This window comes from Ceratotherium simum, chromosome 16 (assembly GCF_057802395.1).
Source record: "Ceratotherium simum simum isolate JZ-2026a chromosome 16, ASM5780239v1, whole genome shotgun sequence".
NCBI lineage: Eukaryota > Metazoa > Chordata > Mammalia > Perissodactyla > Rhinocerotidae > Ceratotherium > Ceratotherium simum.
The window spans coordinates 37959219-37975307 of record NC_141915.1 but is presented as its reverse complement, the minus strand read 5'-3'; the positions used below and the strand labels follow the sequence as shown (position 1 = coordinate 37975307).

Here is a 16089-nt window from a genome sequence, read left to right as displayed (position 1 = left end):
ACAGGATTCGGTGAACCAGCTTGAATGAAGCGCCGGGCCTTCCCATTCCAGTCCCTGTACAATTAGAATTGCAGGGCCCGGGCGGGTTGCTAGGAAGTGAATTTGGCCCTCCTGTCCTCGCGGTCATCTAGGGACGGCGGATGAAGCCGCGCACCGGATAAGGCCGCATCTTCGCCTAAGTATTTCTGGAGAATTTCTCATTTCCCGTCGCCACACTAGCCCCTGAACTCTACAGTATTTAATGCATACTCTTCCCCTTCCGAGTTGCCTTTTTGCATTACTTACTGGAATGGGTTACGTACACAGCGATTACAATGTATTTGTTTACATAACTATATCTTCATCATTTTTTCTAATTACAGAAGTAGTCATGCCCATTATAAATATCCAATCTTAGAGTTTTATAATGTAGGACATGATAACCCGCAGGGACAGCCTCTATTAACACCCAGGGCTCACCGCTTCCTTACTGTTGCGGCTGGCAGAAATTCCTGTGCCCACGCTGGCGCGGAACTCGCGGGGCGGGTCAAGCATGCTGGTTGCTAGGGCAACGTCCTGTCGCGGGTGTTGGAGGCCGGCGAAGAACGCGCAGGAGCAAGATCCCGCCCTAGGGGCGGAGTTAGTCAAGGGAGCGCGTTTCCCGCATTTCCCTCCAGGTGGCGCTATAGGATCGCGGATGCGGTCCCGGGGCGGGGCTCCCCGCGGCGGTCGGCCCCAGCGAGGGGCGGGGCCGGGGTGGAGCGTGGACTGGCGGCTGCGGTGAGCAACGGATCGAGGAAAACGAGCTGTTCGAGAACGAAACGTTAGACACTCTCGTGACTTATGGACCTGGGCGCAGAAAGTGTACCCGTCACAGAAAGAAAGGGAGAAATGGGGAGTTCTGAGACGGGGAGAGAGAAGGGGAGTTGCGTCGCTCAGAAAGTCGCTCCATCCTTTCCGTTTGCCCCTGGGATCCCCCTCCGCCCTTCTCTCCCTCGGGACCTGCAATTCTTCACACCCTCTGGAGCCCACTGGGTGCTCTGGACTCTTATGCACGGTGGGGGCTGGCCGATGCTTCCTCTCCCCTAGCATCCAGGCCCACCAGGGCAAGCTTGCCTCTAGTGCCCAGGGTATATGCCAGTGTAGGAATTGCGCAGTCCTGGGCATGCCAAGAAAAACAGGCGTGCTGTTCCTCAGTGTGCCCTGAGGAAGCCTTACGCCCTTCCCTTCTGGAGCCTGGGAATGGAAAAAGTGACTCAAAGAATCTCCAGCGGGCTGCCATGTGTGTGCCATCTTTTGCTCTCTGTTTCCTCCAGTATGCGCCATTCCTCCCATTATTACTTTTACCTTGTCACACAATCATCCCCAGCCCTCTCTCCACATGTGGGGCCCCGTGGTATCAGTGTCGCACTCCCTCGCTATGTTAAATCGTCCCCTTCCTCTGACCCACCCCTCTCCCCAATCACATCACAAGGATATGCCCTGGTACTGGGCACCCTGGAGATGAGCCACACAGAGTGCAGGAGCCCTTATCAGAACACACACCCTTCCCAGGCCAAGAAAGAAGGAGACCATGGCAGGAGACAAGGTTTATTAGGGCTCTGGGGCCAAGGATGCCTAAGGTCTGAGTTAAGGCAACTCAGCTGGTTCTCATGGCCCAAGCGGCAAGGCAGGGCAGTGAGAAGGGGTGACTCAGTGCTGAAGCCAAACCTGTGTATCTCAGAGTCCTGGCCACAGACCTTGGGAGTCAGTTCTGGGAGCACCTGGGGATACAGAGGGACCGCTCCTGTCCCCTGGGGTCTGTGAGCTTTTGCCAGGACTGGGTGAATGGTCTGGGGGCAAGGAGCCTTGAACGCACAGCCTTCATTTCAGTAACGACCATTTAATTTGTTCCTTGGCAGACTGAAGAACCTGGGGGTGGGGGTGGAAGGATGAGAGAAAGAATTGGGGGGAATGTCAAGTGCTAACTGCAGTGAGGGAGAGGGCTACAGCCCACCTTCTCTAAGTGTCCCTGCAACCCCTGGGCACTAGGTGGCAGCCGTTCATCGCTGCCTGGTTTAAGTGGGGACAGGCCATCAAAGGGAAGAGCAACCCAAACTGGCTGCAGCCAGCTCCCAGCCCAGGGCGCAGCCTGCCCGGCCCTGGTTCCTGCGTCTACAGCAGTGGGTGTGTGGGTGTGGCAGCAGCCCTGTCTCCCCAACCCGTGCCATGCAAGCCGCGCCCACAGTGCCACGTCCAGGCAGAGACTGGGCTCAGGCCTGACACTATCTGTGCCCAGACACCTCAGCAAACCCCTAGCTCTGGCCTTGGCTGGCAGTGTGTCCTCAACACCCCACCCCAACCCGCTGCTGACGTGGCACAGCTGGCAAAGGGTGGCTGGCCAGACGCTGCCTCAGGACACCTGCAATCAGATGTCACTCTCACATCCTGCTGAGGAAACAGCCTCAGTCCGAGTTGACACAAATCCGTACAACTGTGCACACCCAAGGCCAACATGGTGGGGACCCCAGGGATGTGCCTCAGATGGTCCCTCCAGCCATTAAGCCTCATTCCCCTCCAAAGAAGGTCCATCCCACACTGTATGTCCCTTCCTCCTACACAGTCTCCCTCCTCTCTCAGGGACAGCCTGGCTCTGGGGTTCTCCCACTTCTAGCCTGAATCTAACTTTCTCCTCATTTCCTCCCCCATTGACCACCTGCAACTTCCTTGGTTTTTTCTCAAGAATTCCATTAAAAGTGCTATGTCTTCATTCTTTCCCCCTTTGGAAAAACAGGAGCTGTGCTAAGAGCTTTCCATGCATAGCTCATCTAATTCTCCTAAAAACTCTATGAGGAGTGTCCTGTGATTATGAGGCCCAGAGACATTGAGTAACTGACCCAAGGTCACCCAGCTTGTAGGTGGTAAGGTGAAACATACAACTTGGGATGACTCACACCAGTACCTGTGTTCTTATCTGCCCTGCTCATTGCTCCCTAACCTCTTTCTGCCCTGAAAATTGCCATGCAGCTGCATTCATCCAAGCAAGGTATGAGGAGGCATGGGGAACCAGGAGAAGGGAGAGGCAGAGTGAGCATGAAGGGCAGTCACAGGAAAGTGGGCACCACACCTGGGACTCCACACGGGTTGGCGCAGGCCCATTTCAGCCTGGGCCACCACAGCAGGAGGTAGTTAGTGCCTTGGCAGGAAGCTCCATAAAAGCAGGATTAGTCTGAGCAGAGAGACCTGCGGACAGACAGAACGGAGGAGGTCAAGCAGTCGGCCTGACAAACAGAAGTCTGTGCAGCTGGGAAACCAGTCAGGCCACAGATCCAGGAACCTCCCCCCTGCCCCACATGCACCCCCAGACAGGACCATGCAGGGGACTGGCGAGGGTGGACTTTTCCACAGCCAGGTCACTCAGAGGTAAGGTGACAAGTGGTGAGTGGACAAAGTTAGATCCTATCACAGGTTTAAAGGTCCCTTAACAATTCCAGTGTGGACCCTAAACAGCATTGGGTGAGGGTTTGGAGGAAAACTCCTATTTGGTATCATTTTCTGCTTGAGGGGAGCATCAGGGGCCTGAGTCCCCAGATTGCTTTGAGGGACAAGTGACCCAGCCAACTCCAGGGTGGGAAGCTCACCTAGGGGTTTCAATCCAACTATACCAAGCCAGGCGATGAGGTGGGCTGCTGGTAGGGCGTGCATTGTTTATTAATACCCAGCTCTGCACCACCCTGGAGACTCTGGAAGCCTCCAGTGACTCTCCAAGAGATGCCTGTCACTGCCTCATCCCCTCCCTCCAGCACCACTGACTTCTCAGCCTTGATAGCCCCACGGGGTGCCCCCCGGGAGGCTCTGCTCTCCTTCTCCTTCTAGCCCATTTCTGGCCAAGGCAGACACAGGGGGCCTACCTGGGCCACACTCTGTTCAGTCAAGCCGCCATCATCCGCCTGCGAGGAAGCAGTGGGTGGTCAGGTCAGGGCAAGGGCATTGGGTGAAGAAAGAGAGATGAAGGAAAGGGGCTGGGGGCGGGGTGAGGGGACGCAGTGGTTAGGGGATCCAGTAGTTAGGAGATCCAGAACTGCACCCATATCACCCGTTAGTGGAAGTCCTGCAGCCTGTCACTTGGAAGCCAGGACCCCCGGGGCCCGTCTATGGAACAAGGAGGGGAGGGAAGGTTTCATCCAGACATGAGAAGGCAAACTAGGCAGGGAGAGTCTGTCTATACCCCCGCTCCCCAACCTCAAGGCCAAGGCAGCCACCTGGAGTCTCTTTAAAAATTTATTTATTTCCCCAGACTGTACTTCCCACCAGGGAGGATGGTGAGGCACTTGGCAATTCTACAGAGGAGAGGACAGGAGATCTCTTTTACTAACTACACCCCCAAAACTGCTGCTCCCCTGACAAGTGCATCAACCTAGTGGGCGCTTCTGCTGGAGGAGCTTGGGTTTCCACCATTCCGGCCCTAACAGCCCCACACACAGGGAGGACCAGAGGTGGGGAGGATGGGAAGGGCGGCCTGGAGGAGATGAGAGTGAGGGGCATGCAGGACAACTCTTACCCTAAAATTCACTTTCTGGATCACTTGCTGGGGATCGCTCTCCAGAATCACGCTACAAGATGAGGGAGAAACCAGGCGGAAAATCATTGACATGATCCTCCCCTCTGCCACCTCTCCCTGTTAAGCCTCTGCCCTCCCTCACCACATCCTGCAACATTCCCCCTCCAGGGCACCTTCCCACTGATATTCCTCAAGTCAGAACTCTCCCTCACCACAGGGAGCCCTCGCTCCGATTCTTCTACACTTCAAACCTGGTGGTCACACACTTGGTCATCACTGGGCAAAAGGTTTAACATGGGGTGATGGCAGTCCAGTCTAGAACATCAGGGTGTCAAAGGCAGGGTCTCACAAAACTCTGAGCTCTGGGAAGTCCACTTCACCTTCTGGATCTAGGGATGGATTCAGACGTGGGGAAGGAAGGAAGGCCCCCTGGGGTTCCTATCTTGTTTCACTATTATTTTATGCCACCGCGTCATGCCATACACGAAAGAAATGGAACTCCAAAAATCAGAATTTGTCTTCCCTTTCGATAGACCCAAATATCAAGGCTTTTCTCAGCTAGTGGACACTCTTTCATGATGCAGTGGGGGCGCCATGGAGCCATTTCTGGGTGTGTGCAGGGGTGTGGGTATGAGGGCTGGTCACTGTGGATGGGATAGAGACCACGGGGACTGAGTGCTCCTCCTTACCTGGTGAGGCCTCCACAGGGCAGAAGCCTAGTTTTTTTGTGCCAGTCCCAGGGCAGTGAACGCACACTTCTTGAGAGCCTCTTCCAGGCCCCATCACTGGAGCACCGCCAACCCCAGGCTCCCTCACCAGACGTCCTTTCATCCCAGAAGGACAGAAGCGTCCCAGGCCAAGGCTCCAGTTCAGGCGTTGCCTTAACTGACCCTTCCCTGATTTTCCTTGGGGAAAACTGTGAGCTCCTCAGGGGGCAGGGACTGGGCCTCCTGAGGGCACAGACCTGGAAGCTTATAAAGAGCTTACATCCTCTCTTGCACAGGCCCTTCCAAGGCCCTGAACCTCATTTCGTATTTGTAATTGTGTGTATGTTTTCCTTAAAGAGGTTCCACCAAATTGTATATACTTCTGGTTCCAGAAAACTTGGTATTATTCTGCTCACTTTTGGGTCCCAGCAATTAGCACAAGGCCTTGCAGTAGCAGGCAGTCAATATAGAGGGAAGGAAGGAGGAAGGAATCCCACAGGACACCCATCTCCAGGCAGTGTGGTACAGTGCCGTGGAGAGAGAGCAATCTCTAGAACCAGGCACTTGGTTTTAGATCTTGACCCTGCTGCTCCCTAGCCGTGTGACCTTGGGGAGGTTACTTGAATCTCTGAGCCTCTCTCTCTTTTTTTTTTTTTTTTTTGTGAGGAAATTAGCCCTGAGCTAACATCCATGCCAATCCTCCTCTTTTTGCTGAAGAAGACTGGCCCTGAGCTAACATCCTTGCCCGTCTTCCTCTACTTTATACGGGACGCCACCACAGCATGGCTTGACAAGCGGTGCGTCGGTGCGCGCCAGGGATCCGAACCTGCGAACCCCGGGCCGCCGAAGCGGAGCGTACGCACTTAACCGCTACGCCACAGGGCCAGCCCCTGAGCCTGTTTCCTCATATATAAAATGAATGTAATGATAGAGGCATGTAGCTGTCTTTAAGGTGATCAGTTTCTATTATCCTTTGTCCCAGAAGCAGAACTCCTTTTTCCCCCTGAATATTGCCTCCCATGGAAATTCACTAACCAACCCTTCTCATAAGGGCTCCCAGCTTCCTAAGAATACACAGTAATAGCATACCAATAGGAGGTAACATTTATTAAACGAGAACCATGAGCCTCACCTGCATCACCTCACTGAATCCCCACACCCGATGAGGCAGTTCCGTTATTATCTCCATTTGAAAGACGGTGAAGGTGAGGCTCAGGGAGATTAAGTATCAGGCCCAGGTCATAGATCGAGCTGATGTTGGAATGGAGCTCTTAGAGTGGGAGGTGTGGAGGCAGCAGGGCTCTGCCTGAATGAAGCCCTTCCAGGGAGGGGCAGGTAGATATCCGTGCTGCCTGCTTCTCCTGGGCACTGGAGATCAAACCTTCTCCCCTAAACCCCGCCTATCCAACAGTCAGCCATAGTTTGACATCAGATTACTTTCTTGTTTTCTTGACTTTGGCTAACGTTGAAATCAACCTCCATCCTCACGAGTAGGGTGGGGGCTGGGATCACCGGGAGTATGCTGAGGGAGGGAGAAGTTGGCCAGAGAGCCACACTGTGCTGGGTACAACCTAGAGCTGACCACTCTCAAAGGCACCTCCCGCTGTGAGTGTCCCTGACCAGCCTCTCTTCTCTCCACCCCTCCTCACCCGCCATCCACAATCTCGTCCAGCACCAAGAAGGCTCCGTCCATGTTCTCCAGCAACCAGCGCTTCTCCAGGTTCTTCCTGAAGGCAGACACAGCTCTTGAGCCTCCCAGTGGCCAGGAGGAGCCGGGTCCCTGCCTGGGTGAGGCAGACCCTCTGTCTCCACCCATTCCCCACCACTCCCCCCAACAAGCACTGGGAAGGACAATGTCAAGGGCACTGAGGGAGGTGCCTGTATAAGGGATTCCTGAGCAGAGCACAGGTCTGCTTTCTTAAGCCCCACTTGCCCAACCTCACACACTTGGGGCATTGACACTGCGCCCACCATGGCACTCCAATGCATTTCATAGCTAGTTTAGTTGCTGTATCTCTACTATAGTTAATTGTGTTGACTGTGGACATTTATTTCCGGATTATCCTAGTTTGCTTTACCCAGGCCATGTTCACTGGGATAGATACCAGATAACTGAATGGGAGTACAGTGAAAACCACCCCGAGCTTCAAGTCAAAAAACTTGAGTTTGAATCTCTGTTCTGATATAAACAGCTTATAACCTCAGGCAAACTACTTAGCTGCTGCCTCTCTCTGACCACACCCTCACGTGGCTCTGCCCTGGGTGATGGTATCACAGTGGTCAGGTAGAGGGCAGGGGTCTTGGAGGAGGAATCTCCGGCTCCAGTCTTACTCTTGTGGGGACTTCAGGAGAAAAGCACGGAGGAAGGGCCCTGCCTCTGTGATGTAGCAAGGCCTGGGGGATGGGGGCCTTGGAGGGCAGAGAACGTCACTCACCTTAACACATGGTTCAGGGACTCAAACAGGCAGGTGAGGACAGACATGAGCATCAGCTGGGGGCGGGTGGATACGGGAGGAGGAAAATGAGAGAGCTTGAGGTTGAGAAGGCTGAAAGGAGACCTCAGAGCCTACCCGCATGGGCAGTTGTCCCTTTCCAGAGAGGACAGGCTGGAGCTGACTGCAGCTTGACCTCAGAGGCCACCACCCCGTGTACGGGTTGGGAAGCACTGGAGTGCCCCACTGCGGGACACTGAGTGTCCCCTTCTCTAGTGATGTTTAAGAAAGAAACAAGGGCTCCCTGCAGAGGACTTCATTTCAGGTTCCCAAGGAACCGAAGGGGCATCATGGATATGCACTGTCCCAGAAAGAACCATTCTGGCTGCTCCCTGTCCCCTGAACCCACGAGAGGTACCAATGGTAAGCCTTCAGATCCCAGCTTCTACCCCAGACTCCAAGCCCTTCCCCCACAGACAGACCCTCCTTGTCACCCCAACCTCCTGAATTCACCTCATTCTCATGGGATGAGCCCACCACATACAGGAAGAGGTCAATGCTGCTCTTGTAGACGATGGTCATACCCCCGAAAAATGCAATCTCACCTAGAAGAGGAGGGGGCTTTCAGTTCTGGCCACCTCGGCCTGGCCCCTCCTCCTCATCTCCAGCTCTGTGCTTCTCCCCGTGTCCTCTTCCCTTTCCAAGGATCCCTTGGAAAGACTAGCACTAGGGACACCACCATTAGGCTACTCTGTCCTTCCCCCCACCCTCTGCTCTATTTCTAGCGATTGCCTCATTCTGAGGAGTCAACAAACCCAGGTCAAGGTTGACTTTCTGCCCACCTCCCACCATGTGCAATGCCTTGGACCAGGCCCAGGCTGGTGGGGGACCCAAAATACAGCTGGCCTTTTCTGCTGAGAGAGGGGTCTAGGTGTGCTGGGGGCGGGGGGCGGGGGATTAGGTGGTGGGTTCTCTGGAGGAAGGAAGAGGAGAACAGCTGGGAAGAAGAGGAAAAAGAACCTCTGAAGAAAAAGGAACTGGCTGTGGGTGTGTAAGGCCAATGGGGACAGATGTATCCAGATGGAGAAGACGACGGTGTACATCTGGGCGTTGTGGGCGAGCAAGAGGCAGACACTTACTGTCAGTCCGGCTGGTCTTGTTGAAGACATTCTTCTCGAAGGCCATCTGCTCCTTCATGGAGGGGAATGTGTCATCATAATACTATGAAAAAGGGAAGAAGGGCTGATAGCCGTTCTGCAGAGACTGGCGCCTCCCTGGATGTTGCCCCATCTCTTCTTTTTTTTTGTTTTTTGTGAGGAGACCAGCCCTGTGCTAACATCTGCCAATCCTCCTCTTTTTCTGCTGAGGAAGATTGGCCCTGGGCTAACGTTCGTGCCCATCTTCCTCCACTTTATATGGGACGCCGCCACAGCATGGCTTGCCAAGCAGTGCATTGGTGCGTGCCCAGGATCCAAACTGGTGAACCCTGGGCCGCCGCAGCAGAGCACTTAACCACTTGTGCCACCTGGCTGGGCCCTGCCCCATCTCTGCTTTACTGCCCTCTAGGCCTGGCTGCTCACTGTTTCTCATAAACACAAATTCTCAGCAAAGAAAGTTATAAAAAGCAGAGGAATTTTGAGGCCTGCTTTTGGAGTCCGCTCCTGATTTCTTGGAGGCCTTTGCCTATTCGGCAGATGTGCAGTGTGCTAAGGGTTGGTGTGGTCACTAGGTCACACTGTTTCTACATGAACCTGAGTCGACAGGAAAGATGGCAGAGCCAGGGGTCCTTCATCACAACAACAACAACCATAACAGCTACTTTCTTATCCCCATTCTATAGATGGGGAACTGAGGCGTGAAGAAGTCAGGTAACTTACCCGACATCTCACAGTTGTAAAGGGCAGAGCTGGGATTCAACACCAAGAATGGTCTGACTTCAGACAGCGTTATGGCGAAGATTAAATATCTAAGGAAAAGGCCCTGGCACACATTACATAACTAAATCAATGCTTTTTTGTTTGGGTTTGGTGAGCCTCTCTCCCTGATGCAGTTTCTTAATCTGAACATAGATGGGTCCCGCTGGGAGGAGGCCCTGCAGCCTTTGTCATTGCTGGTCCACCTCTGACCATCTGCTGGGGGCGAGGTGTGGTCAGCTCAGCTTTCACTTTTCTAGATGTGGATTTTGCTACTTAGTACCAGCAAATTAGTAGTCTGCTGCCACTGCTGTGGTGAACAGGCTCATCTGAATGTCACGAAAACAAAAAGTTTCAGCACCAAACAAACAAAAAATCTGTAATGCATTTCACAGCTAGTTTAGATGCTATAGTCCTACTATAGTTAATTGTGTTGATAGTAGACATTTATTTCTGGATTATCCTAGTTTGGTTTACCCAGGCCATGTTCACTGGGAGAGATACCAGATAACAGAATAGTTGGTGCACTGAAAGCCACCCTCCTGAGCTTCAAGTCAAAATGCCTGAGCTCAGATCTCTGTTCTGATATTAACACTTGTGACCTCAGGCAACTCATTTAGCTTCTCTAGACCACATTTTCTTCATTTGTGAAATGAAAGAGCTGGATTATATGATTTCTAAAATCCTGTCTGGTTCTAAATTCTTAGACTCAGACTAAATCCTGGGTGTTTACCAAGCTGTAGAAGAAAAATGGAGGTTGGTTTTTCAGAGTTTGGGGACTGGGACTCCTGGGTCCCAAGCTCAACACTCCACTGACCCCTCAGGAGGTCCCTTCCATGCCCAGGGCCCAGCTGGCCAGTGGGAAGGATGATGAAAAGACATTTCAGGGAACGGGAGTAGAAACAGAGGAGACACGTTCCCCCCTGCAGGGACCAGCAGTCTGACAAGGCAGGAGAATGGACAGAATGACCTCTGGAGGGCTCTAAACTGAGCTGCTCTGCGTCACAGAGCCCACAGTGGAGTCTCTCCTGAGACAGGAGAGTAAGCTGGGTGGGGACGCCTGTTCTTGGGGCTGCAGCACAGTGTCTTCAGGGGCTTTCTGGTGAGGGTGGGAGGTTACCTTGGCCAGCAGGCGGTGTCCGTCATTATCTAGGATGAAAACAGCCTTGATGGTGTAGAGGGAAGGTTCCTGCAACTGACACCGGGGGAGAGCTCCTTTGGCCCCTGACTCAAGACAGGACACCCGGTCACCGGCTCTATGGGATCTGCTGGCCCCAGGAGTCCATCCTCACGCTCCAGCGACCCCAGTCCCAAAAGTCCACAGCTGGTTCTGGCCCAACCCTGTGCCACATGAGCCAGCTCCGGTGCCTACTCCACTCCCAGGCAGATGTTCCACTGCAGGCCCTGGGTGGGCCCTGTGCCCCTTGGGTGCAGAAGGTCCGTCCGGGCCCAAGTTCTGTCATGCACTGACTGCTCCAGAGCCCGAGTCAGAGTGTATCACAGAACCTGGGCCGGGGGGACAGCGGCGCCAAGCCTCCTCTTTCCAGCTGACCCCAGGCCGAGGCTGGACCCGCGCTCTCAGCGCGCCCCCAGCCCCCTGGTCCGGGGGGGGCTCCAAAGGCACGCACGTCAGCCCACGGCCCATGGGAGCTCGAGGCCGGGGCGGACCCGCACTCCATACCCCCTCCCAGCGGAATCTCAATCCACCCCCAACCCCAAGCAGTTCCCATCACTGCTGCGAACTGATCCAGAACTTCAGTTCAGCCCCACGCGGACTCAGGACAGGCCTCCTCGCGAGGCGGCGCCAGGAGGAACTTTTTCTCGCCGGCCCTGGCCCGGGCCCCTCCCTGGGCTGCTCAGTGGGGGCCCCAAGTTCCCAGGCGCCGGCGCGCCAGTTGTGAGTTGCTCCCCCCACCCGCCCCCAGCCCAGCCCCCGCCGCCCAGGGACCCGGCGCCCCCCGCTCCCTACCCGCCGCCCCGCGGGCTCCCCGGCTCGGGCGGGCGGCGCCGGGCCCCCGGCCTGGGCCGCCGCGGCCCCCTCCCCCGGGTGCGGACGTGGCCAGGCCTCCGGCCGCTGCATTCCGCTCGCCGCCTCGCGCTGACAGCGCCGCCCGCTCGTGCGCCGCCCGCCGCCCCGCCTCCGCGCCGCCCGCCCGTCCCCTCCCTGGCGGCCCAGGCCTCGCGCCCTTCCCCCTTTCTTCCTCTGTGCGTGTCTTTCCTTTCCCCGTCGCCTTTTCCTCCTTCTCACCCTCCTTTTCCGCCCTCTCCGCCCTGCGCCCCACACCCCCGCTCTCCTTCTCCCACCTCTCATTTCCCCCTCTCCTCCTGGGCTCTTTTCGGTTCCTTAAAGCCGGAGCTCTCAGCATCTTCGGTTGATCCCAGCACCAGACCCTCTTTCCCCTCTGCCTCCTCTCTGGCCTGTGGGTTTGGTTTGCACCGGTGTCCGCAGGCTGTCCTGGGGCCAGCAGAAAACACAGACAGAGCCCAGTTTTGTCTCTTGAATCCAGGTAGGTACCATGGGGACACATAGATCAGGTCATCCTTCCGGTCTCAGGGACAGGTTCTAGCAGTAAGAGCAGATGAAGACCCCTCTGGAGTGACCCCTCTGTGCAGAAAAGGTTTTCCCACTTCTCGGGAAGGGAGCCATGCCCTCCCCCCCACCTCCCCACAAGTCTTCCAAAACACAGACATGACACATGAAGCAAGACAGATGCCTAGCAGCACAAATGCTCCGCCAATGGCATCAGGCTTTGCCATGCTTTGGTTTCTTTGGTCTAAGTATACCAGAGGACAAGCTTTCACTTCAGGATACTCAAGCCAGTCAGAAATCACACTCCAGTGGTACAGAGTTAATTGTACATATGCATTTGCCCATAACACTGTGCGTGTATTTTACGTTTAACACTTTCAGATACATTACCTAATATAACCCACACCTGTGAGGTAGGTATTATCACCCCCATTTTAAGAAAAGAGAGACTCAGAGTTTGTCTGACCTTATCAGGATCATACAGCTAATAGTTGAATGGGGATGGAACCCAGGTTTCAGACTCAACAATTCTTCCCCATTCTCTTCGAGGCCTCTTATGTTGTGTACCCCACTCACTCATCCCAGATGATTGCTGGATGGGGTTTTCCTCTGCTGAATAGTATCAAGTCTTCTCATTTTTCAAGTCTCAACTTCACCAAAGGACCCTCTCTGACACCAGCGGAATCTAACTTGATAGGTCTCTCCTGCCACATTCTCTCTCTCGGCACCTACTTATTTCTTACATGGTACCTTTCTTTATCTCTAAATATCTTTTTTTTTTTTGGTGAGAAAGACTGGCCCTGAGTTAACACCTGTTGCCAATCTTCCTCTTTTTGCTTGAGGAAGAGTGGCCCTGAGCTCACGTCTGTGCCCATCTTCCTCTATTTGGTATGTGGGATGCCGCCACAGCACGGCTTGATGAGTGGTGTGTAGGTCTGTGCCTGGCACCCGAACCCACAAACCCTGGCCACCAAAGCGGAGCGTGCTGAACTTAACCACTATGCCACCGGGCCGGCCCCTCTAAATATCATTTTTACTAATTTGTTTACAAATGTATATGGTCCTTCTCCCCACCAGACTTTGAATCCTACTAGAGCAGAGATAATGTGTCTGTCTTGTTCACTATGGAATCCCTGAGGCTCCAAACGGGGCCTGGCACGTGGCAGGTACTTAATAAGCATTTGATGAGTAAGTGAATGAATAAATGAATTCAGGATGTGGGAGATCATGTGTAAATATTCACAGACTACCTATGTTAAACAAATAATAACTAAAATATACTTATCAATGAAACCATATTTTATATGCTGTACAAATATTTATTGAGTGCTTACCAGGTACCAGGTACTATTCTAGTCATTGGGATACAACAGTAGATAAACAAAATCTCTGCTCTCATGGAGCTTATATTCAAGTGTTTTTGTGTGTGTACACGCATTTCTGTGCAAGACAGGTAATACACAAACATAATATTATGTAAGGGTGACAAGTGCTATAAAGAAAAATAGAGCAGGAATGGGGATCAGGAATGTGAGGGGTGGGGGAGAGCAGAACATTTTCATTAGGGTTATTTGAGAAAGCCCTCAAGAAGATGACATTTGAACAAAGAGCTGAAGGAGGTGAGAGAGTGAGCCACCCAAACCCCTGAGGAGAGCATCTACTGACCCTCTTTCTATGATTTTTTAAAAATTTTATTTATTTATTTTTTCCCCCAAAGCCCCAGTAGATAGTTGTATGTCATAGCTGCACATCCTTCTAGTTGCTGTATGTGGGACGTGGCCTCAGCATGGCTGGAGAAGCGGTGCGTCGGTGCGCGCCTAGGATCCGAACCCGGGCTGCCAGCAGCGGAGCACGTGCACTTAACCGCTAAGCCACAGGGCCGGCCCCAATGATTTAGAAGGCACGTCTGAATCTTCCTTGCAAGCTATCAGAGTTATAATAGTGAAAATTAATCAACACTATTTGGTACGATGGGGGCAAAAGACACAGCATTTTATTTGGTTGGATTCCAGATCATCAGAAGTTAGGTCAATGGTCATGCCAGCTAGGTATGTTATAAAAAATACTGATTTGATTATTTTGATGCCTTAATATTTCTGTGAACTAGTCCATTTTTAGCTCCTATTTACAAGGACAGCACCAAAAAGCCTCTAGGGGCACTTCCTCACATTCGGAGAGGGTCAGCTTGCAGAAGGAGGGAGGGAGGCAGACCTGGGAAGATAGGGGACTTAGGGAGCTAGTGTGGCTCCATGGGGAGAGGTGGGAGAGGAGATAGTTACAGGAGGAGTGGATGAGAAGGCACTGGAGAGGGGCGGAGGGGCTGGGGATGAGAGAGGAGGCCAGGGGAGAAAGCTTAGAACTACAAAATCCTCACCACCACCACCACCACCTCCACCACCACGGTTGCTATTGTTATAATCACCACAACCTCTCTACATCTTAAGTGCAGTGGTGAATAAGTGAATTCAGAGCCCTCAAGTCGAACTTTTCAAGGAAGATACTTTCCCCAATCATGGCTCCTCCCCAAACTCAACAGAGACCATAGGACTTCTTTACCTCCTCAAGGCCTCCCAGCCCAGGGTGCCCCTTAAATGGGGTTCTGTGTAAATATACAAGCTCAGTGTGCACAGTGTGCACAGTGTCTTCCACAGAGCATCACCCCAAGAGGACTTTACAGTGTAAGCCTGGCAGCACTTGAGAAGCCTGCAATTGCAGCAGAAGAGCAGCAGCTGGAGTCTCCCTGGAATGAGGAAGCCAGAACTGGACTCAAAAAGAATGCTGCCTTCATGTTTCCCTGCTCTCTGTGCCCTTCAGGGTGGGTGCACTCAGGTCAGGGGGAGGGCTGCGCATATCTCCAACCAGCTGGAGTCTGTGGCGTAGCTGGACTCAGAATTGGTCCTAAACTCTCCCAAACACACATGTCCCTGCCCTTTGGAGTCTCCAAGAGACGAGTGATCCAAGTGGGTTCCCTCTGGGTCTTGGTATATCTTGGAGGTAAGACCATTCCGTTTCCTCTGACTCACCCTCCTGCTGCCACATTTCTGTGCTGCCTGTCCTAAGATTTTGGCATCTGTGCTTGTGTGACAAGAAGAAACAGCTCCCTTGGGTAACAGCCTCTCTTTATCCTTCCTGCTATAATGTCAAGAGGGGGAGGTGTGCGTGGAATGTGAGGCGCGGACGTGTGTGCTGGTGGCATCCTCCAGAGAGAAAAAGAAAGCTTCCATGCTTTGTCCGCAGGATGGGTTTCCAGTTGACCATCCTAAAGACAGCTCTCATTTCTTTAACGCCTTTGGCTTTCTCTGGGATAATAAGGTTGTAGGGTGGGTGGAGAGAGAGTTGGGCAAGAAAGAAACCTCACGCTCAGCTTTACCCATGCACGAGTGGCTTTATACACAGGATCTGATTCTTAAACTTTGCAAATATGTATACTGTTATCTCCATTTAGCTCAGGAGGGCCCAACTAGTAAGTGGCAGAGCCAGATTTTTAACCCAGCTCTGAGTCCAAAACACCCACTCTTCCCACCTCACAATAGCGCCTCCCTGATTGTGACATGCCACACTGAGAGCTACACAAAGAAAATTACCCAACATTATTCAGACATCCAGGACGGCTGAACTCAGCTTCATAAAATGTTACACAAAGACATGAGTGAACAGCGAGACATCTTCCTTGGATTCCTTGGATAGGTCCGGGAAGAGAGCATTTGAGGATTGAGAAAAAGTATGTACATCCTAAAATCAGGTGGTGATTCTAGTCTGTGTCACGCATTGCCACTGCTGTTCTTTTTTACCCTACTTGGATTCTTGCTCCAAGCTAGCGGTTCTCTACTCTGGCTGCACATAAGAATCACCTGAGGAGCTTTTACAAAATCCTGATGCCCAGGGCTGCTCTGGGAGACACTGATTTAATTGGCTGGGGTGAGACCTGGGCATTGATATTTTTTACAAGCCCCCCATGTGATTCTAATGTGCAGCCAGGGTTGAGAAG

General features: G+C 53.1%; 1 protein-coding gene across 3 annotated transcripts; it reads right to left on the bottom strand.

Annotated features, from left to right (window-relative positions):
* Positions 1-1521: 1521 nt before the first annotated feature.
* Positions 1522-11651, bottom strand: COPZ2 (coat protein complex I subunit zeta 2). 3 transcript variants are annotated; one of them, XM_087441040.1, is made up of 10 exons: positions 11541-11651; positions 10692-10766; positions 8798-8879; positions 8172-8263; positions 7662-7717; positions 6876-6953; positions 4520-4571; positions 3870-3908; positions 3086-3201; positions 1524-1890 (listed from the first exon to the last, which is right to left on the bottom strand). In XM_087441040.1, the coding sequence occupies exons 1-9, from the start codon at positions 11649-11651 to the stop codon at positions 3148-3150; spliced, it is 639 nt and encodes a 212-aa protein (XP_087297166.1). In that variant the 3' UTR covers positions 1524-1890; positions 3086-3147. The 3 variants fall into 3 exon arrangements, with proteins under 3 accessions (XP_087297168.1, XP_087297166.1, XP_087297167.1); XM_087441042.1 differs by lacking the exon at positions 3870-3908 and having other exon boundaries at positions 1522-1890; XM_087441041.1 differs by lacking the exon at positions 3086-3201.
* Positions 11652-16089: the final 4438 nt, after the last annotated feature.